Below are 14,448 nucleotides of genomic sequence, written 5' to 3'. Positions count from 1 at the left end.
TAAATAAATATCTGTATTATCACTCAATATCCACATCGCTACGGCGCTTGTTGGGAAATCCCTTCTCACTGGCATGCTTCAAGTAGATGGGAAAACCTATACTATTATAGGCCTACATTGGTATATGCGTCGGTAGATTAGTGCTCCTCGTGGTAGTCACTGATTCTAATTTTCATCACAATTCCGGATTTTCGACAATGTCACGTCAATACTGAGTAAATAACAGATGCAGCTTCTACGTGCGTGACCTACTGGCCATAGGACGAGCCGGCACGTGGCAGTTCAGAATATAAACACGTGCGTAGTTTATGGCTTCGAGATACCTGTTTTCGACACGTGAGTCTGGTCTGATATAGGCCTATCCATACTGGACCGATGAAGTCGCCATTTTAAAAGATTAAATTTCGCGCTAATTAGTCAACATCGTACTCCCAGAGACATATATATAGAGAATACATGGTCAGTGTCTTAAAATATAAGCTGTATTTTGGCGAGGGTAAAGAAAGACAAAAGTGGCGAGCCTTGGCGAGCCACTTTTGTCTTTCTGTCCCGAGCCAAAAATACAGCTTATATTTTAAGACACTGACCATGTATTCTATTTATCCTGCAACAGTCATAAAAATACTCATCAAAAATAATCATTTTGAAGTGAAACGGTGTCAAAAATGACAGAAATATGTTCGCCTTTTAAACGTAGTTTCACTTTGAAGTAGGTCAGTCGAACTGACGCACGTGCTAAGATTCCAAAATACAGCTGTTTTCCGTCACTGTCGTATACAGCAAAAATATATACGGTGGGTGTATTCCGACAATGCGGTGGCAGTTGCAGGATAAATATTAATATTATATACTAGGTCTCTGGTACTCCTGACAATTTCTGTGCACATGTATCAGTGTACATTTGGAAACGATTAATCGCTGATCGTCAAGTTTGAGAATTTCATATTTTGACTCTCGGGATGTTGATTTGACTTTTCTCAGGATTCCAGAGCTGAGAGTCATTGATATATCGAGGTTTTAAGAAAACTGCATGTCCTTGGCTTATTATAAACACATTTTGTCGAGAAGTTTATTACGGAGCTTCATTGTTTTTACACATGAAACAAACCATGCAATTTTAGATGCTGTAGTAATAGGCGAAAAAAAAAGACTGATCAAAAATGTTGCACACGTACAGTTCCTAACCTGCTGCAGGTTTTCTTTTTCTGAGTGCCTGTGAGTAGTGATGTGTCGATGATCGGGAATGATTGATTAACGGTTGATTATTGTCAATCAGGTCTCTATGTTTATATACATATAATGCCATCAGAATTTTTATTCTAATTGTTAACTAATTATATTTCTTAGGACACTATTCAATTAAAATTCAATATTATTTATTCACCAGTATGAGTTGGGCATCTTTGGCTCTAATATTTAAGCCCTTCAGTATTAAAAAATCATTGAGGTAATGTAGTTGTCTAGTTGATACTCATAACTCAGTGAACCATGATATTACTGAAACATATTTATTTAAATGTATATACACGCAGTATGTTACATCAAAACAAAACATTAAGTGATAATAAGTGTTAACTTAGTACAAATGTATTGTGTTAACTTACAATTTGCAATCATGTGTGTATTTTCTAGTCATAATAAACTTGTCAAGTTTTATAAACACTAGTTTGTTAATTTTTAATTTCAATAGGGTGTTTTAATGGCATTAAATACATTTTTTGTCCCATAATAAATAGCAAATGAATAAGTAAGTGCCAGTTGCCTTCTCTGGCTCAATTTTGTTTGCATTTTTAATTTTAAACAGACTAATCAATAACAACCGATTATAATCATATAATCGGTTACCGAGATCATCCGATTACAACCGATCATCGGTTGGCATATTCAACCGATTACCCAACACTACCTGTGAGTCAACCACAGCTGCCTTTGTTGTCCAGGCTATAAATGTAGACTTTTTTTTTTTTCAGTCTCACAAAATCATTTTGTTGTTGTTTTTTTTCAGTCTCACAAAATCATTTTGTTGTTGTTTTTTTTCAGTCTCACAAAATCATTTTGTTTTTGTTTTTTTTCAGTCTCACAAAATCATTTTGTTGTTGTTTTTTTTCAGTCTCACAAAATCATTTTGTTGTTTTGGTGTCATTACAGATTCCGTTTTGGTCTCATTACAAATTTAAGCGACACATCAACAATGACGTGGATTAGATGTCAAGTCTGTGAGGAAGAAACATCTAAATATAGATGTCCGAAGTGTGCCCTGCAGTAGTAAGTGTGTTTAATCCTATTGATATGAATATTATTTATGCATATATACTGACAAACAAAAGTCTTCATAAAACCTGAAATATTGATGACACATCATATATTTAGACACTGCATGAGTGCACTAGTATGGTTAGTTTCTTCTCTTTTTCCAGAGGGTCCAACATCTTTTATTTCGATTGAAAAATAATTGTTGAATCTTCACTAAGACTTGCTTTATCTTTTATTTTCATATTGCAATTAACAATTTAAGTAAAATGTAAAGAGGAAAAAAAGAAATTTATTAATTACCAGTGTAGTGTGGTAAAGTGAAGTCCATGGTTCCGCGGTGCACTCTAGTGAAGTGACCCCCCCCCCCCAGGGTAAAGTGAAGCATTCTACTATTTTCTTACTTTTTCACTTTTTTTTCACCAAATCCTTTTTAGATTACCTCATTTCATTCCTCTGAATACAATAACACAAAAAAAAAATGTCTGGGGTCAGGAAATTTAGGGTGGGGCGGAGCACTTCACTGTACCATGGCAGTGGTAAAGTGAAGCATTTCACTAATTTCTTACTAATTCACTTTTTTTTCGAAAAATCCTTTTTAGATATAACCTCCTTTCATTCCTCTAAACAAATGAACATAAAAAAATGACTGGGGTAAGGAAATTTAGACAATTCATCTGATATTTCAATAATATAATTATATTTGTATTCATTTGATGTTTAATGCATGTTTTTATAGCATGGAAGGGGCATATATTGGTCCACATTGTGTGCCACTCCTGTTTCAATTAAATATAATTTGATCATATGATCTTTTTTTATTTGCAGTTGCTGTGTTAGCTGTTACAAAAACCACAGAGGTAAGTAGTACATGTAACAAACTTTGCGAAATCTTACCAGAGAATAAATTAAGGACATTACTTACAGGATATACATTGAATCAGTCCTGAAATAGTTATCAATTGTCTATATCTGGAGGCTGCAAAATACAGATATTTTCTCTGTTCATTTGTAAGATTTATCTTATTGTGTTTGGCAGTTTTTCATTCTTAACATTACTCTCTAAATCTTCTGCTGTCAGTTTGTGAAGTTCTTGAAACAGCAAAGTCTATTCAGCCAGTCTATGTGGCGTCACAATAATGGTCATTTGATGAAATAGTGTTTTAAAATGTATCACAATTAATAGTCATTGTATTGCCTTTGTGTACCATTAGGAGGATGTGCAATAAATGTAGATCTATAGATTGTGCGTTAACCATATCCTATTAGATTGTAATGAAGACGACCCAGAAATGAAAAGTTGGGGCTGATGGGGCACACCTCGTTAATCTGTGGTTTAAAATTTCTGAAGGGTCGAGGGAGTGCATTTGTATTTGTTTTAGTCACACCAGTATATATACACATCAATCCTCTATTCTGCTGATGAAATGTTATGATTTTGCTTCAGAAACAAAGTGTGTATCACTGCAAGAGAAAATAAAAACAGAGTCTATATCCACTTTGGTATCACACAATATCCAGCCAAGCAAAGGTTTGTACCGACTCAACTCGTTACTTATAATAACTTAAGGATGTATGTTACCTTTATTACACTCGATAGCCAGCCAAGCAAAGGTTTGTACCGACTCAACTCGTTACTTATAATAACTTAAGGATGTATGTAACCTTTATTACACTCGATAGCCAGCCAAACAAAGGTTTGTACCGACTCAACTCGTTACTTATAATAACTTAAGGATGTATGTTACCTTTATTACACTCGATAGCCAGCCAAACAAAGGTTTGTACCGACTCGACTCTTTACTTATAATAACTTAAGGATGTATGTTACCTTTATTACACTCGATAGCCAGCCAAGCTAAGGTTTGTACCGACTCAACTCGTTACTTATAATAACTTAAGGATGTATGTTACCTTTATTACACTCGATAGCCAGCCAAGCTAAGGTTTGTACCGACTCAACTCGTTACTTATAATAACTTAAGGATGTATGTTACCTTTATTACACTCGATAGCCAGCCAAGCAAAGGTTTGTACCGACTCAACTCGTTACTTATAATAACTTAAGGATGTATGTTACCTTTATTACACTCGATAGCCAGCCAAACAAAGGTTTGTACCGACTTAGATAGCCAGCCAAGCAAAGGTTTGTACCGACTCAACTCGTTACTTATAATAACTTAAGGATGTATGTTACATTTATTACACTCGATAGCCAGCCAAGCAAAGGTTTGTACCGACTCAACTCGTTACTTATAATAACTTAAGGATGTATGTTACCTTTATTACACTCGATAGCCAGCCAAGCAAAGGTTTGTACCGACTCAACTCGTTACTTATAATAACTTAAGGATGTATGTTACCTTTATTACACTCTATAGCCAGCCAAGCAAAGGTTTGTACCTACTCAACTCGTTACTTATAATAACTTAAGGATGTATGTTACCTTTATTACACTCGATAGCCAGCCAAACAAAGGTTTGTACCGACTCAACTCGTACTTATAATAACTTAAGGATGTATGTTACCTTTATTACACTCGATAGCCAGCCAAACAAAGGTTTGTACCGACTCAACTCGTTACTTATAATAACTTAAGGATGTATGTTACCTTTATTACACTCGATAGCCAGCCAAGCAAAGGTTTGTACCGACTCAACTCGTTACTTATAATAACTTAAGGATGTATGTTACCTTTATTACACTCGATAGCCAGCCAAGCAAAGGTTTGTACCGACTCAACTTGTACTTATAATAACTTAATGATATATGTTACTTTATTACACTCGATAGCCAGCCAAACAAAGGTTTGTACCGACTCGACTCGTTACTTATAATCACTGTATAAGGGAAGATAACCTCACACTGAACAAGGTGTACTACCCCAGATGTTATTTAATTGGAGATATATATATAAACAATATCATCTCTTATGAATCTATTTTACAATCTATACCATAATTATTCCATACAGTGGTATGATAATAAGCTATGATTTCATAAGTTTATAACAAGTCAGTAGGGATAGACATGTCTAACACAAAATAAAAAAATAAAAAAATCAGTAGATAAGTAGTTACTTTTGTTTAATGGTTGCAGATTTCAAGTGACTACACCATTATTAATTCACTAAATACAGTTCCTCTCTATGAAATTTCTAAAAACTTTTTTTAATAGAATTAATCTTTTTTTTTTTTCTTTTTTTTTAAATTATTATTATTCCTTAAAATTAATCATTGTAGTCAAATTTTAATATCAAATTGTAGCCCGAGGTAATTTACACCTGCACAGGCTCAGTAGGAACATCACCTTAATGCAACAAAAATGTCGCGATTTTTTTCACACACTTTCTCCCTCATTTTGGATGTGGAATGAGGGAGATCTCCCTCATTGGAGGTTTCAGAGGTTGACATGTATGATAAAATTCCATTGTCTTCAATGTTTACTGGTGGAGTTTATAGTCAGAATATCACAGATCTAACAAAGAGTCTAGTACGGGAGGGGTTAATAAAAATACCACACCCGTAACATGTAGAGTTTCAGTAGAATAAAGCCATGTAGTATTTACATATGTATTTCTGTTTCAGAAATTGATGTCTTTTTCAAACCGGAGGACGAGGAGGAGGCAACAGAGGACACAATGTCCATACAACAGCTACGAGAGTTAGGTAAACATACATTTATCAGGGGAGAATTAACCCACCATGATTATAATATATATAAGAAAGATACTGAATGCAAATATTCTTCAATTATAGCGGCATTGAAATAAATTCTTTGTCTCAGGGATTTAGTCCTTGGACCTCTTACTGAGAATAATTTGAAAATATTATAGCTGCCTTAGAATAGCGTGCAACCCATGTTTGTTTGTGGTAAATGCAAAAAAAAAGGTTTGAATGTATAATTTATTTTCAAGGATATGTACTGCTAAAAGTGGTATTTTAGACTTGAAAATATTGATAAAACGTTACTAGAGATGCTGTTATTGATTCAAAGACATTTTATGTTAAGTTTCTAGTACACTTTTTTCATCAGGCGAGTGTCCAGACCTTCACCAGCTATTGGAGAATCCTCATTTACGTGACTTGATGACTGGACTAACAAGGGCAGACAACCCTAGAACAGCCATGGATAAAGCCATGCAGGAACCAATCTTCACCGAGTTTGTGGATCAGTGTTTAAGTATTGTTGAGGACAAGGATTGTGAGGATTCCCTACCCTGGTCCTGAATCTGTTGACCGGAGACTGTTGTACATTTTATAGGACAAGGACTGGCTACAAAAAAATGTACCCTGGTCCTGAGTCTGTCGACCGGAGACTGTTGTACATTTTAAAGGACAACGACTGGCTACCCTGGTCCTGAATCTGTTGACTGGAGACTGTTGTACATTTTATAGGACAAAGACTGGCTACCCTGGTCCTGAGTCTGTCGACCGGAGACTGTTGTACATTTTATAGGACAAGGACTGGCTACCCTGGTCCTGAATCTGTTGACTGGAGACTGTTGTGCATTTTATAGGACAAGGACTGGCTACCCTGGTCCCGAGTCTGTCGACAGGAAACTACTGTGCAAGGACTGGCTACCCTGGTCCTGAGTCTGTCGACCGGAGACTGCTGTGCAATTGCTGATTTAGGAATAGAACTGCATTCTGATGGCAATCACAGTGAATATAAATGTCATGCTGAAGTGACAAGTTCTGTAAGGGACACTTAATCAGTTATATTTCATGTTTGTTTTTTCTGTCTGGCAGGGATGTGAATGGTGATCTCTAAAGTGATTTGTTAATTCATCTCAATAAAATGTTCAACTTTTCGACAAAAGATTTTTCTGTTTAATTTTCAGCCTTCGTGAATCAGATGGTACATTGTAGGCTGTTGGAATTGCCTTTTGTCTATACATGTACTGTATAGTTAGTAATGTTACGAGTGATACAATTTGGCTTTATATGTGGTCATTGAATAGATACGAAGTGAATATACGTGTTTATTGCATTATTGCTGGTGAAATATAGAAATTTATCACACTAATAAAACTTATATTTTCACTACAGCGATGAGCAGTGAAAATATAAGATTTTGCAGTGAAAATATAAGTTTTGTAGTGAAAATATAAGTTTTTCGTTTTTGACCAATCAGAGAGAACCTTTGTATTCACCACGTTGAAAGTTGCCAATTTTTCCAATCAAAGTGAACATAGATAAATTGGCTATTTTGCTGTGTTTCTGAAATATTCAGAGTAATATTTGACGGAATAATAACTTGACCATAGCTTTTCATGCAAAGATTCTTGGATGACAGCAGAAAACTCTTAAATTGTGTTGATCAGTCCTTTCATAATGGCGCCGTCAAGTTGACGTGAAGTAACGTCACAAAGAGATGACGTAATGAATTATATTACTAACCTAGCCTCACTGATGTTTGAATAAAGTGGTGATCAGCATAGTATATGCAGAAATAACCTAAATCAACTTCAAAGTTGCTGTAGAGCCAGGTGAGTGATACAGGCTCATTGGGCATCTTGTTTTTAAGTATATGAAATGCAATAAAAAGAAAATTGAATGGTTTCCCACTTAATACAACATATATTTTACGAGTATTCTGTCATACGAGTGAAACCATTCAATATCCTCTATATACATTAAATTAACAACTAGAAAGTCTAATTATTTAATCTGTACATGTGTTATTGCTATTTCTTCGGAAGTACTGGAAGGATATTTCTCAAACTTGATTTATACGTTCTCCCCAAACCTTGTTAGTTATAGACATTTTATTTTGAAATTGCACTTATGTCTGAGAGTTTTTAACACTGATAAAAAAGCAAATTGGCTGGCGAATCAATCTTTGATTTCGACAGCTGAAGTTGTTAATTTTCTGGCTGGTTTCCATTGTTCCGTTTTTCAGTTCAACACACACGGTACCATCATATTATTTTTAATTACAGATGTCAATAGAACAATAATTAGAGGAAAGATGTAAACAGAACCAAAAAGAGACCCCAGAAAGGCTTTGGGTGTCCACAAACAAACAAATAATGATGGGTGCCGTGATCCCTTTGGCACCTCTGCCTTATAATGAAAATAAAGAGAAAACATTCTATGTGATAGACTTGTGTTTTCATTTAAGTAAAACTTAATTTAAAAGGTAATGTGAAAATAGCATTTAGAAAATATATGTGCACTTGAATAGGAATTTCCTATGGACCAAAGACCAGATTTTATACATTATGTCTGATAGCAATCTGGCCGTGTCATCCAATTTTGGATTTTAGATTCTTATGTACAATCTCAAACCCTGTTGTTTTTCAGGGCTTTTGGCCGTAAACGACTTACAATAAAGAAAATAGTAGTATGCCATTAAAGAGAGAATTGTTTGACTAACACGTTTCACACCGGGATATGACCTAGATTGGTATATGGCAGGTTTCGTCGATGGGTAACAAGGTCTTATTGTCTCTGTAATATTTCAAAGATTTCTTGTCAGTAGACAAGGATGATTACATCATCAGTAGACAAGCTTGATTACATCATCAGTAGTCAAGGTTGATTACATCATCTGTAGACAAGGTTGATTACATCATCTGTAGACAAGCTTGATTACATCATGAGTAGACGAGCTTGATTACGTCATCAGTAGACGAGCTTGATTGAATCATCAGTAGACAAGGTTGATTACATCATCTGTAGACAAGGTTGATTACATCATCTGTAGACAAGGTTGATTGAATCATCAGTAGACAAGGTTGATTACATCATCAGTAGACAAGGTTGATTACATCATCTGTAGACAAGGTTGATTACATCAGTAGACGAGTTTGATTACATCATCTGTAGACAAGGTTGATTGAATCATCAGTAGACAAGGTTGATTGAATCATCTGTAGACGAGCTTGATAACGTCATCAGTAGACGAGCTTGATCACATCATCAGTAGACGAGCTTGATTGAATCATCTGTAGACAAGGTTGATTACATCAATAGACGAGCTTGATTATGCCATCAGTAGACGAGCTTGATTACATCATCAGTAGACGAGCTTGATTGAATCATCAGTAGACAAGGTTGATTACATCATCTGTATACGAGCATGATTACATCATCAGTAGACGAGCTTGATTACGTCATCAGTAGACGAGCTTGATTGAATCATCAGTAGACGAGCTTGATTGAATCATCAGTAGACGAGCTTGATTACATCATCAGTAGACAAAGTTGATTACATCATCTGTATACGAACATGATTACATTATCAGTAGACGAGCTTGATTACGTCTGTAGACGAGCTTAATTGCGTCATCAGTAGACGAGCTTGATTACGTCTGTAGACGAGCTTGATTGCGTCATCAGTAGACAAAGTTGACTACATTGTCAATAAGACGAGCTTGATTGAATCATCAGTAGACGAGCTTGATTACATCATCAGTAGACAAAGTTGATTACATCATCTGTATACGAACATGATTACATTATCAGTAGACGAGCTTGATTACGACTGTAGACGAGCTTAATTGCGTCATCAGTAGACGAGCTTGATTACGTCTGTAGACGAGCTTGATTGCGTCATCAGTAGACAAAGTTGACTACATTGTCAATAAGACGAGCTTGATTGAATCATCTGTAGACAAGGTTGATTACATTATCAGTAGATGAGCTTGATTACGTCATCAGTAGACGAGCTTGGTTGAATCATCAGTAGACAAGGTTGATTACATCATCAGTAGACGAGCTTGATCACATCATCAGTAGACGAGCTTGATCACATCATTAGTAGACGAGCTTGATTGCGTCATCATTAGACGAGCTTGATTACATCATCAGTAGACGAGCTTGATTACGTCATCATTAGACGAGCTTGATTACATCATCAGTACACGAACTTGATTATCAGACTACATTGTTTCACAGAACACGTCATCACTAGACGAGCTACAGTTTTTCACAAAGAACCCCTTTGGCTTTCCGTAGACGAGCTATATGATGTTTCTTCATATAAATATCTAATCAAATACAATAACTCAATGTGTACATGTATACTTTCCTAACTATAATAACTTCCATATGATATCATATTGCACCATCATCCAAATATAAATATTCAAGCATACAGTTTGTAAATTCTGTAATCTTAGATACAGTATAAATAGAGGATACTAAATGATTTCCCATTGAAAACATATTTCACGAGTATGACAGAAGATGGATATTTTCAGGAGTGAAACATATCGATATATTCTGTCATACGAGTGAAATATATGTTATATTCAACGAGAATCCATGTTTTCCATTGCATTTTAAGCCAATAGTGTCAACAAATGCGGGAATCAGTAACATTTTTGATGACGTCGTGTTTTTATGCCATTACTCCACGTCCACTTGATACAACTTGACGACGCCATTTTGACAGTTCTGCTGTTGTTAGAGAATCTGTGCATGGAAGGCTAGCAACAAGTGAATGTTAAAATTCTAATCTAATCTGAATATTTAAGAAATACAAAAAAAAAACAAAATTTATCTATCTTCGCTTTGACTGGAAAAAATCGGCAAGTTTCCATGAGGTTCACTCTGATTTGCCAAAACACGAAAAACTTGTACATTTTTTTTTCTGCAAGACTTATATTTTTACTGCGAAACCCTTATTTTCACTGCGAAATCTGATATTTTCACTACGAAATCTGATATTTTCACTGAAAAATCTGATATATTTTCACTGATCATCGCTGCAGTAGTTTTATCAGTTTGATAAATGTCTATATTAAACTAGCGAAAATGCAATAAACCGAATTATGCTATACACCAGTTCAACGTCGCTCTGAAAGGAGGGGGAGGCAAAGAGGCGTTGATAAAAAATATAATTTTAAGATGTGTTTCTCAGTCTGAGGAAACGTTTTGTGCGGGAGTACAGTAACTGTGAAAAAAGAATCTTCCACTTCCACTTTCCTTTACATTCTAAGGATTCTTACCATCAAACAATTACACAAAAGACAAATGTAAACATGTTCTTCGTAGCATATTTAAGCAGTGCACTGTCTTGATGTGGTATATATAGTAGATTTATTTAGGGCATTGAATGCAGTTTGTAAATGTAGTAATATATACGGCACTTCATCAAAAATGTAAATTATGTGAGCAAAACCAATTGTTAACTATGGTAGGTTTTGATTCAATAGTAAATAAGGAAAACTTGTATAGTTAAAAAAAATAAAACGATCCCGCAGCAGACTTCTGATACAACCGTATGTAATTTGCCTAACAAAGAACATGGTATATTGTGTCTGCATAATGTTTCTGCATGCGCTATTGCACATTGAAGCAGCCATTAGATCTAGCCGGCGTCTAGTGTAGATAATACACCGTACCCGGCCAGGCGGACTACCTCACACCTTCAGGCTGGGGCAAGTATTCTTGTTAAAGTAAATATGATTTACAAGTTTCCGCAGAACATTTTCTAGCGTGGATGTTCTGACATGAAGGTGAGTGAATATACACGCATACATAGACATTAATGAAAATATTACTGAATTACTGCTGCCAATCACGCGATTGTTTGCTACATATTTTTGTTGACATTTTTGGCACTGTTTACATGATACTCAACATTGCTTACGATAGACTTATAAAACATGTCTTCATAGATTATCAAAATCTAGAAAACAATAGAGAGAATTTAAAGAAGATATTAATTATATATTCAGTGATATTTTAACGTGCCTATAAATCACTAGTCTGATTGAACAAATATTCTTGAGGAATTGTTAGTATGCAGATAGCTAATCATTAGCCTCACTTTTGACCTGTAAAAATTCATGTCTGGAGAATCTGTGCAGCTTGTGGGGATGCTATATTTCAATAAGTGTGATGGTATATCACCCGACGCCTGGTGAACTAGTATGATTTAACCAAGAGAACATATGGAGTTGTTCGACACAGGACCAAGAAATATCCACTCACTCCAATCGCACTCAACAAATTAAGGACAACATGTCGCCATCAGAACGCCAGGCACTCAAAGCCCTCAAACATAATGCGGAGATTGTCATCAAGCCAGCAGATAAGGGTTCTGCAGTGGTTATTATGAACAGGGGTGACTACATTAATGAGGCTAACCGTCAGCTTACCAACGAGACGTTATATCGCAAACTTGATAGGGACCCGACGCAAGAACACGCCAAAGTAATCAATGAGGCCATCGATAGAATACTCAACAAGGGGGATATAGACGCAGATACCGACAGTTTCCTGCGTCCCGAAAATGCTCAATCAGGGAAATTCTATCTCTTTCCTAAGATCCATAAACCTGGAAACCCGGGTAGACCTATTATCAACTCTATAGGCCATCTGACGGAGGAAATTTCAAAATTCGTCGATTTCCATCTTAGACCAATTGTTGAAAAATTACCATCTTCCATAAAAGACACCACAGATTATCTTAATAAAACGCCATCCAGCAACATACCAGAAGGTACTCTGCTAGCTACAATGGACGTCGTCTCTCTTTACACAAACATCCCACATGCGGACGGCATTAATGCCTGTCGGGAGGCATGGAAACGCCGTGGTTATAAGCACCCATCGACTGAAAGTCTAGTAGAATTACTTACTTGTCCTCACACTCAACAACTTTCAGTTTAACAATGAAAACTACTTGCAGGTCAGTGGTACAGCTATGGGCACTAAGATGGCTCCTTCATATGCTAATGTATTTATGGGACATCTTGAATCCCAACTTTTAGCATCTGCTCCAACTAAGCCATTCAGCTGGCTCAGATTCATCGATGATATTGAAATCAAATGGACTTCGAACCGGATAACACTCGATGAATTTATAGATCACGCAAACACGTTCCCATCCAACAATCAAATTCACTGCAGAGGTCTCCACGGAAACTAACACATTTCGAGACACCAGTTCAACCTTACTTGACGGAAAAATAAACACAGACCTCTATTCCAAACCAACGGACACGTACCAGTATCTCCGCCCGTCCAGCTGTCATCCCTCGCACACAACGAAGAGCATTCCCTATTCCCAAGCTCTACGTATCCGACGGATAGTGTCCGATGATACAGTCTTCGAACGTCGATGCTCAGAACTTAAATCACACCTTCTTGCTAGAGGATATAAATCTACTTTGATAGATCAGGAACTAGACAAAGTCAGGGTACTTGAGAGAGCCAGCCTTTTAGAATACAAAGTCAGAACTCCGACACAAAGGGTCCCTTGTGTGGTCACGTTCCATCATAACTTGCCGTCAATTTCTTCCATTTTACATAATCATTGGCGCATCATTGAGTCGTCAGCTACATTCAAACGGATCATTCCAGAACCACCGTTATTGGCCTATCGTAGACCAAAAATGTAAGAGATCTGGTGGTGAGCAGCAAATTACATTCATCTGCCTCTGTCGTTACAACAGGCTCCTTCAACACATGCAGCAAAAAAAGTGCTAATTGTGCCCATACACTAAGTCCTCAGACACGTTTAAATGTGTAATAAACAACCGTGTTTATCACATTTTACAAACACTGACATGCACATCAGCCAAAGTTGTATATCTCCTCTCCTGCAAAAAATGCAAAATGAAGTATGTTGGAGAAACCAGCACAAAGCTCAACATCAGAATCAACAATCACCGTTACTCCATCAAGCAAAACAGACCAGACTTTCTTGTGGCAAGGCATTTCAATTTACCTAGTCACAGTTGGTAGGATATGCAGGTGGTCGCCATTGATCACTGTCCTACCTGGAATGAAACGAAACGTCGCTCCAGAGAAAGATACTGGATTACCATTCTCCAAACCTGCTACCCTCGAGGTATGAACGAACGTTGAAGGACTTCTTCTGGGTGTATTCTCCATGTGACCATTATATTTGACAATTCATGTAGTTAATTATTCAATTTGTTAAAATTTTCATAGTTGCTGTACTTTTTTGGGCATCAATTCATTGTTGCTCTTTGAGACTCACATTTAGTCTAGTTTACACAATAACGTATGTCTTATAAATAAGATAATATACTATGATACTGCTCCATAGTAAGACTCAAGCATAATTGTAAGTGTTATATGAGTGCACTTCAGGTATTTTTCATTTATAGTATTACACGTAGAAACGTATCAAGATTACAAATATTTCCCCTTTAAGAATTTTTCGTACAGTTGTATTATTCCTCTCAAGATTCATTGATGATTGATAAATTGA

The 14,448-nt window shown here is 36.2% G+C and overlaps 1 protein-coding gene across 2 annotated transcripts; it reads left to right on the top strand.

Moving 5' to 3' along the window:
* The first annotated feature begins 55 nt into the window (after nucleotides 1–55).
* LOC117332551 (zinc finger HIT domain-containing protein 3-like) lies at nucleotides 56–7,071 on the top strand. Of its 2 annotated transcripts, none has more exons than XM_033891504.1 (6): nucleotides 56–297; nucleotides 2,149–2,265; nucleotides 3,079–3,110; nucleotides 3,698–3,781; nucleotides 5,838–5,918; nucleotides 6,286–7,071. In XM_033891504.1, exons 2-6 carry the CDS (start codon nucleotides 2,192–2,194, stop codon nucleotides 6,477–6,479), a joined length of 465 nt encoding a protein of 154 aa, XP_033747395.1. In that variant the 5' UTR covers nucleotides 56–297; nucleotides 2,149–2,191; the 3' UTR covers nucleotides 6,480–7,071. The 2 variants fall into 2 exon arrangements, with proteins under 2 accessions (XP_033747395.1, XP_033747394.1); XM_033891503.1 differs by having other exon boundaries at nucleotides 56–336.
* The last annotated feature ends 7,377 nt before the right edge of the window (nucleotides 7,072–14,448 follow it).

Source organism: Pecten maximus, chromosome 8, assembly GCF_902652985.1.
Source record: "Pecten maximus chromosome 8, xPecMax1.1, whole genome shotgun sequence".
Lineage (NCBI taxonomy): Eukaryota > Metazoa > Mollusca > Bivalvia > Pectinida > Pectinidae > Pecten > Pecten maximus.
The sequence above is the reverse complement of the archived record's forward strand: the minus strand, read 5'-3'. Positions and strand labels throughout refer to the sequence as shown.

What these genes read in the sequence shown, in the direction of transcription:
- LOC117332551 (XM_033891504.1), top strand. Translation starts at nt 2,192, where the DNA reads ATGACGTGGATTAGATGTCAAGTCTGTGAGGAAGAAACATCTAAATAT. An exon ending in CCGAAGTGTGCCCTGCAGTA is followed by an intron (nt 2,266 to 3,078) that starts GTAAGTGTGTTT and finishes TTTTATTTGCAG; the next exon opens with TTGCTGTGTTAGCTGTTACA. An exon ending in ACAACAGCTACGAGAGTTAG is followed by an intron (nt 5,919 to 6,285) that starts GTAAACATACAT and finishes TTTTTTCATCAG; the next exon opens with GCGAGTGTCCAGACCTTCAC.